General features: G+C 45.0%; 1 protein-coding gene across 46 annotated transcripts in view; it reads right to left on the reverse strand.

The window, feature by feature from the left end:
- The window catches only part of LOC147700405 (uncharacterized), a 700,768-nt gene that overhangs the window by 331,940 nt on the left and 353,315 nt on the right, over positions 1-15,513 (reverse strand). For all 46 annotated transcript variants that reach the window (XM_086935784.1, XM_086935772.1, XM_086935787.1 and 43 more), the window contains one exon: positions 6,644-6,736. In XM_086935784.1, coding sequence (XP_086791910.1) covers positions 6,644-6,736 — 93 coding nt within the window. The remainder of the gene's footprint in view (positions 1-6,643; positions 6,737-15,513) is intronic.

The raw sequence follows: 15,513 nt of genomic DNA on the forward strand, positions 1-15,513 counted from the left end.
ATTATATATATATTATATATATATATAAAATTTCTATGGCAAAATGAAACCCCTCATTTTGTTCCTTTTCAAATTAAATGTATTAAGTGTTACCACTTTATTCCAATCAAGATGACTTCAGGTGTGCCATACTTTTGTCATAAGTAAGACTGTTAGCGTTCTATTTGTTCTTTAGAACACTCTGGGACATTCGGTCATTGGGCTATAGTTGGGCTACATCTGGCTGATATTTGGGCTACATTTGGGCTCTTTTGTCTCTCGTGGCCATCTTGGGAGACTGCATATCAGAATTATTTTAATGAAATATAAGAGGATTTGAGAAGTCACTCAAAATGTGCCCTAATTTTTCTTTCTTCAGCACTAATCATAATTTCTATGGCAAAATGAACCCCCTCATTTTGTTCCTTTGCAAATTAAATGTTTTAAGTGTTAACACTTTATTCCAATCAAGATGACTTCAGGTGTGCCATACTTTTGTCATAAGTAAGACTGTTAGCGCTCTAGTTGTTCTTTAGAACACTCTGGGACATTCTGTCATTGGGCTATAGTTGGGTTACATCTGGCTGATATTTGGGCTACATTTCGTTTTTTTTGTCTCTGGTGGCCATCTTTGGGCTACATTGGGCTACATTTGGGCTCTAACATATATATAGCCCAATGTAGCCCAATACAATTTTTTTCAAAGTTAATTTTCGTAAAAACCACTGGAGCATATATCTTGAGACATAGCAAAGGCACATCGGGGTACCAGTCCCTACAATTTTGCCAAGTTTGATGGAAATCCATTCAGCCGTTCGGGCTAAAAGTGAGGTCGACCGCCCTATTGAAATTAACATAGGGGAAAACACGTTTTGGGACCGCCCTTTTATCGCGGCCCCTGCTTGACGAATCCCCCCCAAACTTTCAGGGAAGGAGCGGAGCGGAGCGGGCCATCTTTTTTGAGAAATTCGCAAAGATTCGTCCACCGGCGCCAAAGTATTTCCCAATAGAATGTTGCGGATTTCCTATGGAAAACAATCCTAACCACGCTCCAAACTTCTTTTACAACGGCAAAAGAATGGACGGCACTCCACAACTCTTAGTTCAAGACTCTTACAATTTATTCACAATTCAAATCAAACAGGACGCGTGTGTGGCTGGCGCCAAATTCGTTGGCAATTTAAATAAAGTTGTGTATTGACGTCAATCTCTTGTTGATTAGACACAGAAGAGAGTCTAAAACATAGGTATATATGGCGGCCATCTTGTAATAGGTTAAATTATTCCATGAGATATATGGCCTGTTTTAACATGCAGACATTATTAACTGCTTCGACGCTATTGACGGAACCGTTCCGTCACGCCCCTCGGGTGGGCTGTGCACATGACGGAACGGTTCCGTCACAGCCCGCTCGCCGGGCCTGCGCGGCACTGATTTCGCGCCTGTGTGGCGCGTTTCATTAAGTGGGCGGGGCCGTGACGGAACGGTTCGGTCACCCGCGCAGGTGAGCCGCGCGCCCCCGCGACTGTTAGCGCTGCGGCGGAATAGCCGCCGCAGCGAAGGTGTTAAGCCCTGAATGGGCAATCAAATAATACAAAAAACAATTCATTGAATCATTGATCATCGATTTGCATTCATTAACAGTAACAAGGAAAGTGATAGATTCCACACTAAAAATCATTCTTGCAGACTGTAATAAAAAATAAAAATTACTTTGCAGAAGGGGGTAAGTATATAAATACATAAATGCAGTCCTGCATCTCAACTAGCCCAGTTGACTGGCTAATTCTTCCCCTGTATTCAGTCCTAATGGAGACTTGGTACGGAGATCTATGATAAACCTCGACTCAAGTTTCCTCATTTGCAACTCTCTGTTCCCTCCTCGATCTTTGGGAGGTATTTGGTCCAGACAAAGGAATTTCTGGAGGTTACGATCACTATTATGTTTCAAGGCAAAGTGTCTTGCTACAGTGTAGTTTGGGTCATGATGTTCGATTGCTCTAGCATGTTCTAGAATTCGCTTTTTAACTGGGTGGATTGAGCTCCCAACATAGTATGGTTTGCACGGGCATTCTAGACGGTACACACAGTATGGGCTTGTACAAGTGAGAAATTTGTTAATTTTCCTCACTATCCCTGTATCTGGAATTTCATATGAGGTGACTTTGCAGCTCGATTGGCAGGCTTTACAGTTTTGACATGGGAAAAACCCAGTCAGGGACCAGCAAGGTCCAGAGAGACTGTTACCTGGCAGGTTCAGCAGTCTCAGGGTCTTTTCTGAATTTTTACTCCGTACCGTAGTCCAACCAAGAAGTGTTTCTGATGTGGAAATGAAGGATGCTGAAGAGATGCAGTGAGTATTTCTGGGGCCACCCTGGTACCCATAAGCATCAGGGGTCGTGCTGGCCTCTGGACTCTAGCTCACACACTGCAGCAGAGGAAGCTAGTGCAGGTAGAGTCTCCACTGGTCAACTGGTCTACAGGTGGCAGTGTCCTCAACGGTTCCTTGCTGGTTAGTAAATCTTTTTCTTTGGGGGACCAGAGTCTACTTTGACTGTGTGTTTGGATCACATGGACTTGGGGACCCCGTGGGAAGGTCAGGACTCAGTCACCAAACAGGCAGTTCGGTATCCAGCGGAGGTTGTGGAATTCTGGGCTCTCGAGCTGGTTCTGAAGATGAACAGGAGACTAGCCAACTAACCCCTGCAGGTCATTTTTCCGAGCTGGCACAACTGGAGCTTTTCCATGAGGGCACAGCAGCCACAGTCCTCTTTGCTGGTCCCTCGGGTGCAGTCCGGGCTGCGGTTTAGTATCTTTTTGCTGGGTTAAGGGAGCAGCAGGGCAGTCCTTCTGACTTCTTTCCAGGCCATTAGTGATCTGAGGACTATAGGTGTTGGGTGCCATCTTCTCATTTGCGGGAGGGGAGGACTCACCATCAAATGGGTCAATAGTTTTCACGAGAAAACCCTTCCCCCTTTACATCACTTACTGAGGGTTTGGCCACAAAACATCCCAGGATACCCCTCTCTACCCAACTCTAAGATGGCCCAAGTCTACTTCCCCCGTGAGGAGCCCTAGTCACACCCCTGGTGAGTACTCAGCACAATGAGACTCCTCCTGGAAACTCCGTTCTGCAACAGGTTTTCCCCCTTCGGAGGAGATGCCAGCTTGCAGGTCTACACTAAGACACAGGCAGGCGAGGGTGTGATTGCCATTTGCTTTACTGAGGCAGCAGGCTCAATGAAGCTGGGGCATCTGTGGCATCCGCTGAAGAAGGTCACACCTCCTCCCACAGGCACTCCTCTGTGCTCCCTGGTCCTGGGAGCGCCTCACACTTCCTAGTAGTGGCCAGGATCCCCTCCCAAGCCTGTGGACTGAGGAGAAGCCCAAGCAAAACCCCCGACGACCGCACAGCATCTTTAGCCTCCTGTATCCCTTGCATCAGCACATTGTCATTGAAGTCAATAGCAAGGGGTCATTGACGTTGGACCTGGACTGGAGACTACTTTTCTTGAGGAGGTAACAGTTTCTGTGGACTTTGCTGATCCTCTGACTACTTCCCTGCTGGAGTTTGTTGCCTAATGCAACTCTGAGTAACTGACTGACAGTTGCCCACGTTTTTCTTGAAAAGGTTCCTGTGCCAAATTTGTTGCATTTTCCAATGCTTTTTTGCGGTTGAGTGATGCATTATACCGTGTAAATTCTATATCTCTGGAAAACACTGGTGTCAGATCTCTTGAGTGTCTAGTATATTTCTTCTGCAATTGTTTTGGTGATGTTTAAAAGCTTCACACTTGTTCCTTTGTGTAAGCCTGACTGTTCACAGCCACAGATACCCAGTATTAAGCTAAGGTTTAACAAACAAATTCGGACTGGTCCTAAAGGGGTTGGTAAGTCTTTTACACAGTGAGGTCACTCAACCACATCGTGTAATGCACCCAATTTCCTCACTTCAATGACTATTGGTGGGATTCAGAAATTGTGTTAACAGTAACACTGGAAACACTGAGAATCCGCCAAGAGTGAGATATAGAAAGATAATGTTACTTACCCACTAAGCATCTGTTCTTGGCATGTCGAGCTGTAGAGTCACATGCTTTGCTTAGCTCGCCATCTAGTGTTGGGTCCGGATGTTTGCACTTGTTTTTCTTCCAAGAAGTCTTTCTCGTCACGAGGTAGGTGACTCATTCTTTTGGTGATAGTGCACATGGGCATCTACTCCATTGTTAGATTGTTTGCCGCAGAGGGTGAGAATAGAGTAGTAGTAAAGAATAGAGATGTCCACGCGTATGTATGTAAATTAAATGGAGAACTGCAGCAGCTACAGGTATCCGGGGAGGTGGGTGGGCGCATGTGACTCTACAGCTCTATATGCCAAGAACAGATGCATACTGGGTGAGTAGCATTATCCGTTCGAGGTATGTGAGCTGTAGATCACATGCTGTGCATAGATTACATAGCAGTATCCTGCCAAAGCGGTGGCTAACCTGTAGCTGTTGGAGTTCTCTGAAATAGTTTCTTAAGTACTGCTTGGCCCACATTGGCTTGTTGTCTTGCTGACACATCTACACAATAATGTTTAGTAAAACATTACAGAACAACCCATACAACGGTGGGGTGGCCTTACCAGATATCAGGGCTTACTATAGGGTGGCTCACCTCATTATAATTAATTAATGGAATCACGCACCAAGAGACCACCCCCACCTATGTTGGAGCGACTGCAATTTACAGACAGCTCAGATTTACATTTCCTTTATGGTGGCAAAGGCTGCAGCTGTCTCCTCCCAGCCACCCAATGAACAGTAGAGGCATGGAGACACGCAGAGAAGCAAATGAAATGGGATAAGAAGCCCACAAGGGAAACTCCTTTATGGAAGGGAACTAGGCATAATGAAATTGGAAAGCTGAGAGGTTTTAAGCAATGGGATCTGGATAGGGATCTCTAAGGTGTGTGACGTTACGGAAAATGGTACGTTGGCCCCGTTCACCTCGCTCCAAACCACTTAACTTCACCGGACTCAATTCCATGATTATCTTTGGCTGAAACATGCCTGGTGAGCTGAAGGATTAGACGCGGAGACGCTGCCGGAATATGCCCCCTTAGAAGGCAGACTCCTACTGGAAGAGATCCTGTACCAAGCTATCACGTTAACATACAAAACCCAAATTAACAATATGCCTGACACACTAAGTCCACTTCGCACTAAATGGGAACTCACTACTGGTCCGTTAGAGGACATCGAATGGGAGGCCGCCCTAATGAACCCACGTGATGTAGCGATTAAGCTATGACTACGACGTATACAATCCAAAATCCGACATAGGACCTACCTTGATAGAGCGAGACTACATGCTATGGACAGGGCGGACAACCTGCCTTCGATGTCACACAGAACGAGGTACCTTTATACACACCCTCTGGGAATGCACCCGGATTCAAACATATTGGAATATGGCAGTGCAGGAATTAAACAGTATATTAGGGGCTCAGCTTGAGATGGAACCTCAATACCTTTTACTTTAACCAACAGCAACTTCTGTCGCGGAAGAATTACCTCAGTTGGGAATCCCAGTCTCGTTGGATGGTGGGGACTGCTGGGCCGCGAGGAGTTTCATCGCTCTCTCCCTCAAGGCCTTCAGGACCCATGGCCCGGCAGTCCGAGACACCAGAGACAGACGAGATGGGGATGGGTGACCGACATCATGCGGTTATAGGCACCGCACAGCTTGAAACCTGTTTTTCTCGAAGACAATACTCGCACACAAAGTGGAAATCTTTTTGAATTTGACAAGAGTCGAGAAAAAATCTGCCACAAAGTGGCAGAGGGGTAGCTCTGCCCTGATTGCTGCTTAAATGGCACGGAAAGAAAAGACACTGTGCACAAGAGGTATTGTTAAGCAAATGTTTCCGGATCCAGCCTGCTGCCTGTGAAATTCATAGGTAAAGAATCTGCAGCTAGAAGTCTCGATCAGGTAGAACCAATTACAGACCAAACCAACAGATAGAGGAAAATTGTACAGCGTCTTAATCCATAAAAGATTCATGCTAGAAAACTGTGGCATACTTTGGCAGTCTCAAACAAAACTCTGCTACAAACTTCAGTGAGTTTATTGCTTGGGTTAAGCTATGTTCAAACAACAAGGGATCTAGCTAGTTGTCCAAGTAGCAGCATATATCTCTAATCCATCTAAAGGACCCCGAAAGCAATTTCTCCTGAGATTGCACGAAATAAACAGCTAAGACCAGTTTAGGGTTATATGTACGCCTGAATCCAGGCTGAAAAATCCCTCTCTTCCAATAAGCAGGTAAAGCTGCGCCAGATCTAGCACATTCAACAGTCGTCCACGTACAGGGAGATTTTTTTCAGCTTGGAAGCCTAATGATTGTATTTACCATTTTCTTATCAACAAAGATTTGTCTTTGGCTTTCACAAAGCCACACACTGGTTCTTGAGTTGTAACTCCAAAGCAAAGCTCACAGCCTTGCACTGATATTTGTATTTATTCACAAAGATGGCAGTTATCATAATTCTGCCCTTTTTTCACAATACTAATTAGTTCACTTTGTGTGGCTTCAACAACGAGAAAACTATCTCCAATATACCAGCAAATGTTACTCACACACCATTGTTAAGCAAATAAAATATGTACATGACTTGCCTTTCTTCTTTCTTTCCTTATTCTTCTCCTGAAACAGTGGATTCTTGGAAACAGGAAAGCACGATGAAATCCCAGATTTAGCAAATGGATCAGCTAAAAGAAAGGCAGAATATACGTTAGAAAGTCAACTTAATAGTAGATCAGAAGGACTCCGCGCTTGGTGGACGGGTGAGGGGTATGAGTGCTTGTCAGATTTTGCCTGAAATAAATTGCTGGCCTAGTGCCTATTGGCAGGTTACAAAATGGTACTTTATAATAAATCACCAACACTGGGAAGATGACAGTAAGAATCCTAGAAAATTGTCTAAGTTGTTGAAAAAGTTTATAGCCCCACTATAGAACAAGTGGCACTTCACGGACACGCTCACGTTTGGACTGGAGTAGCTCAGGCAACTGAGGTTTAAAGAGTCACAGCCAACTCTTTGGCCGTCCATGCGGGAAGATTTGGGGCAATAAGCCACTCTCACTGCTAAGCCAGAAACGTATAGACATCTTTACATTTTATAAAACACAACTCCTATCTACTTTGGGCATTAAAGGTTTAGCTGTCCAAGAATGCATTTATCCCACCCAAGCTTAGTTTATAAAAAAACTTTGAAAACATTGAAAAAAAGCTCCAAGGAGATGTTTTTTGCCTAAAACTACAATACATCAAAAAGCTGTTGTGATTCTTATGTGGTGTGTTTGTGAGACTTCACCACGTAATAATAATCGGGTACAGTTAGATAACCCCTTAGCTCAGTCCTTGGTAACTGTGGCACAGAGAAGCTGGCTTAATCGAAGGAACATGTGAAAAGCATTTAGAGGTATCAAAACAGTCAAATAAGTAGGAAACACTACAGAATAAAATCTGATACCAATTTAAAATAATTGGTACCTTTTCATCTTAAAATAGACCCCCAAAAATGTATTTAAGGAAATCGGAGAGACACATTTTTAAAGGTAAATAAATCACTGTAGTTCATTCTTCGACAATGCAATAAATCGTTGTAAGCTGGCTCTGTATATACTATACCAAAGTGAGGTATAGTGTGCAGAGAGTCCAGTGGAGCCCCAGAGGTCGGCAGGGGTAAAGTTAGATAGCACCTCACTCTCTGATTGTGGTAGTGGGGTCGTGCAGTAAGGCAGTATCAGAGGACAGTGTTAAGCATTCACACACTCAAAGACTGAACTTCAGGCCAATTGTTTTTGTATGAACATATTCTTTTTGTTTTTTTATTTTCTAGAACCTAGTAAGCCTGGCACAGGTAAGCAGTAAATACTTCACAGTAGTAATGCAGTTTGTAAACAGTTTGAATTGAAATTTTATATACAGAATGGTAGCAGAGAAATGCAATACTTTATAAATACAGTTCATAGACTTGAATGGGCTTTTCAGTAAAATTACAGGTAAGTTACTTTTTAGATTACTTTTCTTACTCAGAGTAGTATACCTGGCTACTACTCTGGGACATTTCCTATACACCGTTAAGTAAAATCGTGTTGGTTAAATAGTAGAGTTCTAAAGAATTTCTTTAGGTTTTCAAACTCCACACTTAAAAGGTTTTCCAAGAATAATAGTCAATGTTATCCTATGGAGGAAAACAGAGTTATTGGTTTTGAGGTAAGTATTTGGTAGTGGCAGTTGAGGTTCTAGGAGTAGACTCTGGGGTCCCCCAGCGTCAGGGATGCACTCTAGTTACACCCTCAGCGGCACTAGGGCGGCCGGGTGCAGAGTGCTGAGGCCCAATGTTATCCAATGTGGGATACGCGGCCTCCGGTTGGTGGCTGCTGACTAGAAGGCCACTTGGTTGTGGGAGCAAAGTTCCTGGACTTTAGCTCAGGGCAAATGAGGAAGCAAAGTAGCACCAAAGGTGCATCTTCAGCGGTATTGGGGCGGCCGGGTGCAGGGTCCTGTTTCGGCATTGGGCTCCCTGTTTGCAATGGGGAACCTCCGGTTTGCAAAGGCACTGCAGGCTTGGGGACGAAGGTCTTCTGGGTGCGACCACCACTTCGAGAGGTAAATTGGGAAGCTGGGGGTTGGTTAGGCACTGTTGGTTTGGCCACCCAAGGCCAGAGGGAAGTCAGGTGCAGGGGTGCCTTTGGGGTTGGATCTTCTTACCAGCTCCTGATTGCGGTTGGGGGGACCTTCTGGATTTAGGCTGGAGGCGTCAGCTTGAGGCAGGTTAGGGGCACCGGATCTCGGGTTATGATTGAGCTCGCGCTATGGCTGCGGGTGCAGTGGGGCGGATCCGCGATGTCCGTCCGGAACCTGAAGTTGCAGATTAACAAATCCAGTGTAATGTTATATTAGCAGGTATTTGTAGAGCGCACAGCTACTCCAAGGAGTGTTCTAGCACTATGAAAAAACCTGGCAACACAGAGCAAAGTACACCAAAACGGGAGCCAAGCTTTTAATGGTCTACTGAAAGTGAAGAGATCTTGGACCTGTCTAAGAGAGGGGGGCAGGCTATTCCAAAGGCGTGAAGCCACCACTTGAAAAGATCTGCCCCCTATCTGAGAGAGCCGTATCCTAGGGGTAATGGTCAGAAACTGGTCAGAAGACCTCAGGGTTCGGCGTGGAGTATAGTGCTGGAGTCTTTCCCCAAGTTATGGGGCACCTATTTTATGGAAGGCTTTAAAAAACCAGCACGAACGTTTTAAAATGAATCCTCTTCCGTGCCGGAAGCCAGTGTAAGGAAGACAGAAGAGGAGTTGTGCGTGTTCTCTACCTAGTCAAAAGAATGGCTCTGGCCGCCACAATTTGGATTGCCTGGAGGAGGACAAGTAAGTAATCAGGAAGGCCTAGGTATAAGGCGTTTATGTAGTCCAGTCTCGATACCACCAAGGTCTGGATGACCGTCTTACTGTGGGAGACTGGAAGCAGGGGGAGAAAGTTCCTTAGCATTCGCAGTAATCCAAAGTAGGTCCCAGCCACTGCTTGAATCTACATCTTAATTGAAAAAGAGTCGTAAAATTTGACCCCCAGATTTTTCACGATGTTGACAGACGTAGCGGGGGGCATGTTTTGTGGCCACCAGTTGCACCATATTGCACAGGGATGGGATCCGAAGAACATAATCTCTGACTTTTCAGAGTTGCACTTCAATTGATTTTGCCTAAGCCAAGAGAACACCTCTGACAGACAGGTGTTAATCCCATTACCATTGAACTCGGCACCCTTCTCACAAGTAAACAGAAATTGTGTGTCATCAGCATATGACACTATTTGTGCCCCGTGTTTCTTGGCGAGAAGCGCCAGAAGAGCCATATACAAATTAAACAATGTTGGGCTGAGAATTGAGCCCTGTGGACCCCGACATTCATGGGGGGGGTGGGAGCCGAGAAAAGTGGGGACCAAATAGTTTGCTGTCTGTTATTTAAGGAGGATTCGAACCATGAGAGTACCATGCCTCCAATACCACCCTCTTCGAGCCTTCTTAGTAGTCCAATGTGGGGCACGGTATCGAAGGCCCCGGAGAGGTCCGACACCACCAAATTGCGTTGCCTCCTTTGTCAAGTGTGATTTTAATGATTTCAGCTACTTCTAATAGGGCTGTTTCCGTGCTGCAATTGGTTCTAAAGCCCGACTGGCTTGAATGCAGAAGATAGTTGGCCTCCACGTAATCAGTGGTGACTGAGTTGACAAATCTCTCTAAAACCTAGGAGAAGAAGGGCAGGAAAGATATTGGCCTATAATCACTGGCAATCGAAGGGTCAGCCGTAGGCTATTTTAAGAGTGGAAGACATTTTGCATTTTTCCAGATTTTCGGCATTTGCCCCACATGCATGGCGGTACTTAAGGCTAAATTAACCGCCGGATTATTCACCTCTGCAATGGATGTCAGTACTTTGGCAGGACAAGGGTCAGTAGGTGAGCCGGATTTGAGGCCCTTCAATAATACAAGGGATTTCTTCAAAGTATTGGGAGGAACTACGTGAGGGAAGGGCCAGAATTACAGCTGCCAGTAGAGGGCAGAAGAGCTTGTGAACCACTCATGGAATGCGTGGGAGAGGCGGAAAAGCGTACCAAATATCCCTGACCAGTTCATCCAGAGTGCAATGTCCTTGGATTGCAGGTGTGGGTAGCTGGAGGCGAGTTTGAAGAAAGGAGAGTGTGTACTCCATGAGAGATCAAAAGTGTACTTGTTTGGATTAATATCCGCTCGTTCAAGGTTAGCTGGAGGTGAAGCTTCAGCATTTTGCATTTTGGTGTGTGGCAAACAGGTCTATGTGAGGGACTCCTAACTTTGAAAGTATGGGAGAACCTGAGGGTGGAGTTCTCATTTGTGTATCTGCTGCCTCTGCCTGCTTGTTGTTCACTCCTGGGAGGTGTTCCGCTAGGAGATACAGTTTGTGGTGAATGGCCCACCTCCAGATGTTTCGGGCTAAGTGGGACAGTTGGAGAGAGGGTGTCCCCCATGTGTTTGTATGTAATACATAGCTTTCATGTTATCTGTACGAACCACGACAGCTTTGCACTCCAGGTGAGTCTGACACGCCTTGAGGGCTAGAAAGACTGAAAGCAGCTCTAGCTGATTTACGTAGAGCAACTTCTGCTGTTGACTCCACATGGCTTGCACTGTGTGATGTTGTAGATTAGCTCCCAGCCAGTGAGGGACGCTTCCGTTGGCAGTACTATCTGTGGAACTGGGTCTTGGAACGGCCATTCTTTTGACAAACTATGTGTGTTCCACCACTGCAGAGAGCGAGGAGCACAGTCGCTTACCAACACTAGATTGGTCAATAGACCCTGTGACTGGTTCCGCTGACTGGCTAAGCATTCTTGAAGTGGACGCGTGTGCAGCCTGGCATGGTGGACGACTATGATGCAAGAAGCTATCATTTTCAGCAGTTGCAAATAAACCCAAGTTAGAATCCAACGATTGAGTTGAAACTGGAGAACTAAAGCCTGAATATCGAATTCTGGCTGCGCTGGGGAAAGCCTGAGGTTTCTGAGTATCTAGTGTGGCTCCTAAGTAGTCCTGAGTATTGGCTGGTTGGAGATGTGATTTTGTCACATTGAATGTGAACCTTGGTTGATGTAGTAACTGAATCGTTCTGAAAGTGTGCTGAAGACATTGCTGGTACGTGCTGGCTTTCATGAGCCAGTCGTCCAAGTGTGGGAAGACATGGATGCTTTGTCTTCTTAGGTGAGCAGCTGCCACCGCCAGACACCTTGGGAAGACTCTGGGGACTGTGGTGACTCCGAATGGGAGTACCTTGAACAGGAAGTGTTGACCCACTACCACAAACCTGAGGAATTTGCGGTGAGGGGGGTAGATTGGAATATGAAAATAAGAATCTTAAATCTAGAGTAGACAGAAAGTCGCCTTTCTTCAGCAGAGGAAGTACTTGTTGAAGTGTTCCCGTGTGGAATTGATCTGACTGAATGTAAAGATTGAGTTCTCTGTGATCTAATATTGGTCTGAGAGAACCATGTTTTTTGGCATTAGGAAGTAAATAGAGTATACACCCGACCAGTGATGTTGCAGTGATGCAGGTTCTATAGCTCTTTTTAGAAGTAGAGTCTGAACCTCTTGTTTGAGGAGGTGTAGGTGATAAAGTGAAAGTTTGTGTGGCTTTGGTGGAATGTTTGGAGTAGTGTTGATGTACTTCAGGTAGAACCAAAACGGATAATTTGTAGTACTCACTTTTCTGCTGTTATTGACAGCCAGATTGTTAGGAAATCTGACAGTCTTCCCCTGACAGTGGTTACGTGGTCGTGGGAAGTGGAGGCAAGTCACTGCTTTGTATTGGAGGGGGAGATGCGTGTGTTTGAACCCCTGCCCCTGCCGTTGTTACCTCTGTAACCTCCTCTGAAGTAACCCCTAGATGGAGAGGGTTGGTTATTGCCCTTATAGGTGGTAGTCTCCGAGGAGGTATTATTTGAGCCGCCGCAGTAAGAGTAGCGCCAAAAGGAACCACGGCCTTGTGCTGACTGAAGGGCTCCCATGGATTTGGCCACTTCAGTGTTCTTCATTTTCTCTAATGAAGAATTTACCACTGGGCTAAATAGATGCTCTTTATCAAAGGGAGTGTTTAAAATGGAGGTTTGCATCTCTCGCTTGAACCCTGATATGCAAAGCCAAGCATGTCTTCTCAGGAGGACTGGTGTTTACTGCTCTAGCAGCAGTGTCTGCAGCATCTAGGGAACATCTTATAGCGTTATTGGAAATAAGTTGCCCTTCACCCACCAGGTCTTCTGCCTTAGATCTGTGCTCCTGGGGCAAATATTGTACTAATTTCTCCATCTCGTCCCAGTGCGCAGTCATATCATGCTAGAAATGCCACGCCAGAAGCGCATAGCCATGCAAGACACTGACCATTAGTGCGCGAAAGGAAAGGAAATCCTTAACCCTAGAAGTCAGTTCACAGATTGGGGAGGATGGGTGGGTCGGTAAGGAATCTATAACTAATCTATGTATCTTACAGATATATCGTTAGCGAAGGTAAGTAACTTGTTCATCTGAAAGAGACAATTTTTTATTTTTATTTTACAGAGTTTATATATATATATATATATATATATATATATATATATATATATATATATATATATATATATATATATATATATATATATATATATATATATATATATATATATATATATATTAGTTATAGATTCCTTACCTTGTGAATAGATAACCCGGAGGATGGTCTGCGAACCAAGTTCACACCAGAAAGTCCTGGAAAACAGAACGGACAAAAAAGCTCTCTCTCCGGACTTGGCTGTCCAGGCAGTAGTGTTTGTGAATGTGTGCAGAAATGCCCTCGTCGCTGCCTGATAGATGTCGTTGAGGGGACTGTCCGTCCCAAAGCAGTGGTAGCTGCTGTCGCTCTGGTGGAATGGGCACATAGCCACACAGGAGGCTCCTTTTTTGCCAAACAATAGCAAGCTTTGATACACAAAACAACCCATATAGAGATGATCCATTTGTGTACTGCATGACCTTTTTTAGCGCCCACGTAGCCAAAGAGCTGGTCATCCACCCAGAATTATTTTGTGCAATCCAAGTAAAATAAAAGTGTATGTTTTGGATCCAGATGGCAGAGCCTCTCTTCCTCTTTAGAATGTTGGAGAGGCGGAAAGAAGGTGGGCAAAGTGATGGTTTGACCAATGTGGAAAGAAGTAATAAACATTGATATTCGATCCATAGGGGGGAGAGGGAGAGGGAGAGGGAGAAGGAGAGAGAAAGAGAGAGAGAGAAAGAGAGAGAGAGAGAGAGAGAGAGAGAGAGAGAGAGAGAGAGAGAGAGAGAGAGAGAGAGAGAGAGAGAGAGAGAGAGAGAGAGAGAGAGAGAGAGAGAGAGAGAGAGAGAGAGAGAGAGATCATTGCTAAATTCAGACACCAAGAGATATTCCAAAATACTGGTGGGTCGGTTTGATATCACAGCCGAGGAAGGAGGGCAAATGGCTATGGGCCTCCTCGACACCAAGAAGGCTTTTGATTGGGAGGTTTGGAGTTTTCTATGAGGAATATTAGAACTATAGGGATCTCGCCATTAAAGCCAAGTATCGTAAACCATACACACGGCTTTAAGTAATGGGCGAAGTATGTAATTATAAAGGTGTTGAGGAGGACCAGGCAGGGGTGGCCCTGCTCTCCCATTTGGTTTGCTCTGTATTTAAACCTGCTGATCGAGAAGGTTCTAAATAATCAGGGGATGAAACCAATTATATGTGAAGGGCATGAGACCAACGTGCTCGCTTACGCCAACAACATTGCCCCTTCAGGATCAGTGGTGACAATGGCAATCAGGGAAATTGAAGCCATTGCCAGAGAATTTGGGCAAGCCTCTAGCAATGCATTGAATAAGGAGAAAACAGAAATCATTTGTACAGAGCATCTCCCCTTTCATGACCCGCGACTTGTGGATACACCTGTGTATCTCGGCGTCTGCATCAGCCCCAAAGTAGAAGATCAATTTTACTCCCCTGGTTAAAGACAATCTCCACTGATTTAAAGCGCATACATGGGCTTCGCTTATCCATTATTGGTAGGGGTAATGTCCTCAAGTTCACAATACTACCAACAATGTTATATCTATTTCGGCCACTGCTGGTAGCTATTGATGACTCAATTTTGAAGATGCTGTACTCAATCTTCATAAATTTTATTTGGCAATATGGGAAGGTGAGATCGTTACCAAAGTATCTCTCTCTCCCACAGGGATGGGGGGGCTGTCTGTTCCTAATATCACACCATACTTTTGGGCATCTCTTCTACAACAAATGACCATATTATTTTCTGGTGATAGTGGAATGACAGCTCATGAAAGCCTCAGAGAGGCTGATGGACTGCTGCTGCGGCAGCTAGAGCCGAGCTATTTAAAAAAAAGCCTGATTCAAGGTTATGTTCAAAGCCTGCAAAGTATGGCGCATGGTGCGCAAATTAATGAAGATCCTGAAATGTTGTAGTTCTACACCACTGTGGCACTTCTCGTTTTCCATTTTTATTTTATGATGCAATGGGAAGGCAGTGGCAGCAACACAGCCTAACAAAAATAGAGGACCTTTACGTCTTAGGTCAGATTTGCCCCATTTCACATCTGCAGCAAGGGCTCCGCATCCCAGACACCCTATGCTTTAAATACGTGCAAATTCAGGAATTTAACAAATGCAGAGTGGCCATATCCCTAGATAAAATACCTCTCCTGGAGGCAGTTGTTCGGGACGTTTGCAAAAAAAGAAATAGTTATAGTATTTTGCTGAACAACCTGTCGGACGACCTCGAAAAGATCGAAGCAAAATGGGCCAGGAACCTAGGTAACCCTGATGCTGATTTAGATAAGACAATCGCACTAGCCGCAAAGATTTTCTTATCCGCTAGCCTTTATGCAGCGGATAACTTTATGCAATCTCTATTTTACCCCAGCCAAACTGTT

This window comes from Lissotriton vulgaris, chromosome 8 (assembly GCF_964263255.1).
Source record: "Lissotriton vulgaris chromosome 8, aLisVul1.2, whole genome shotgun sequence".
Classification (NCBI taxonomy): Eukaryota; Metazoa; Chordata; class Amphibia; order Caudata; family Salamandridae; genus Lissotriton; species Lissotriton vulgaris.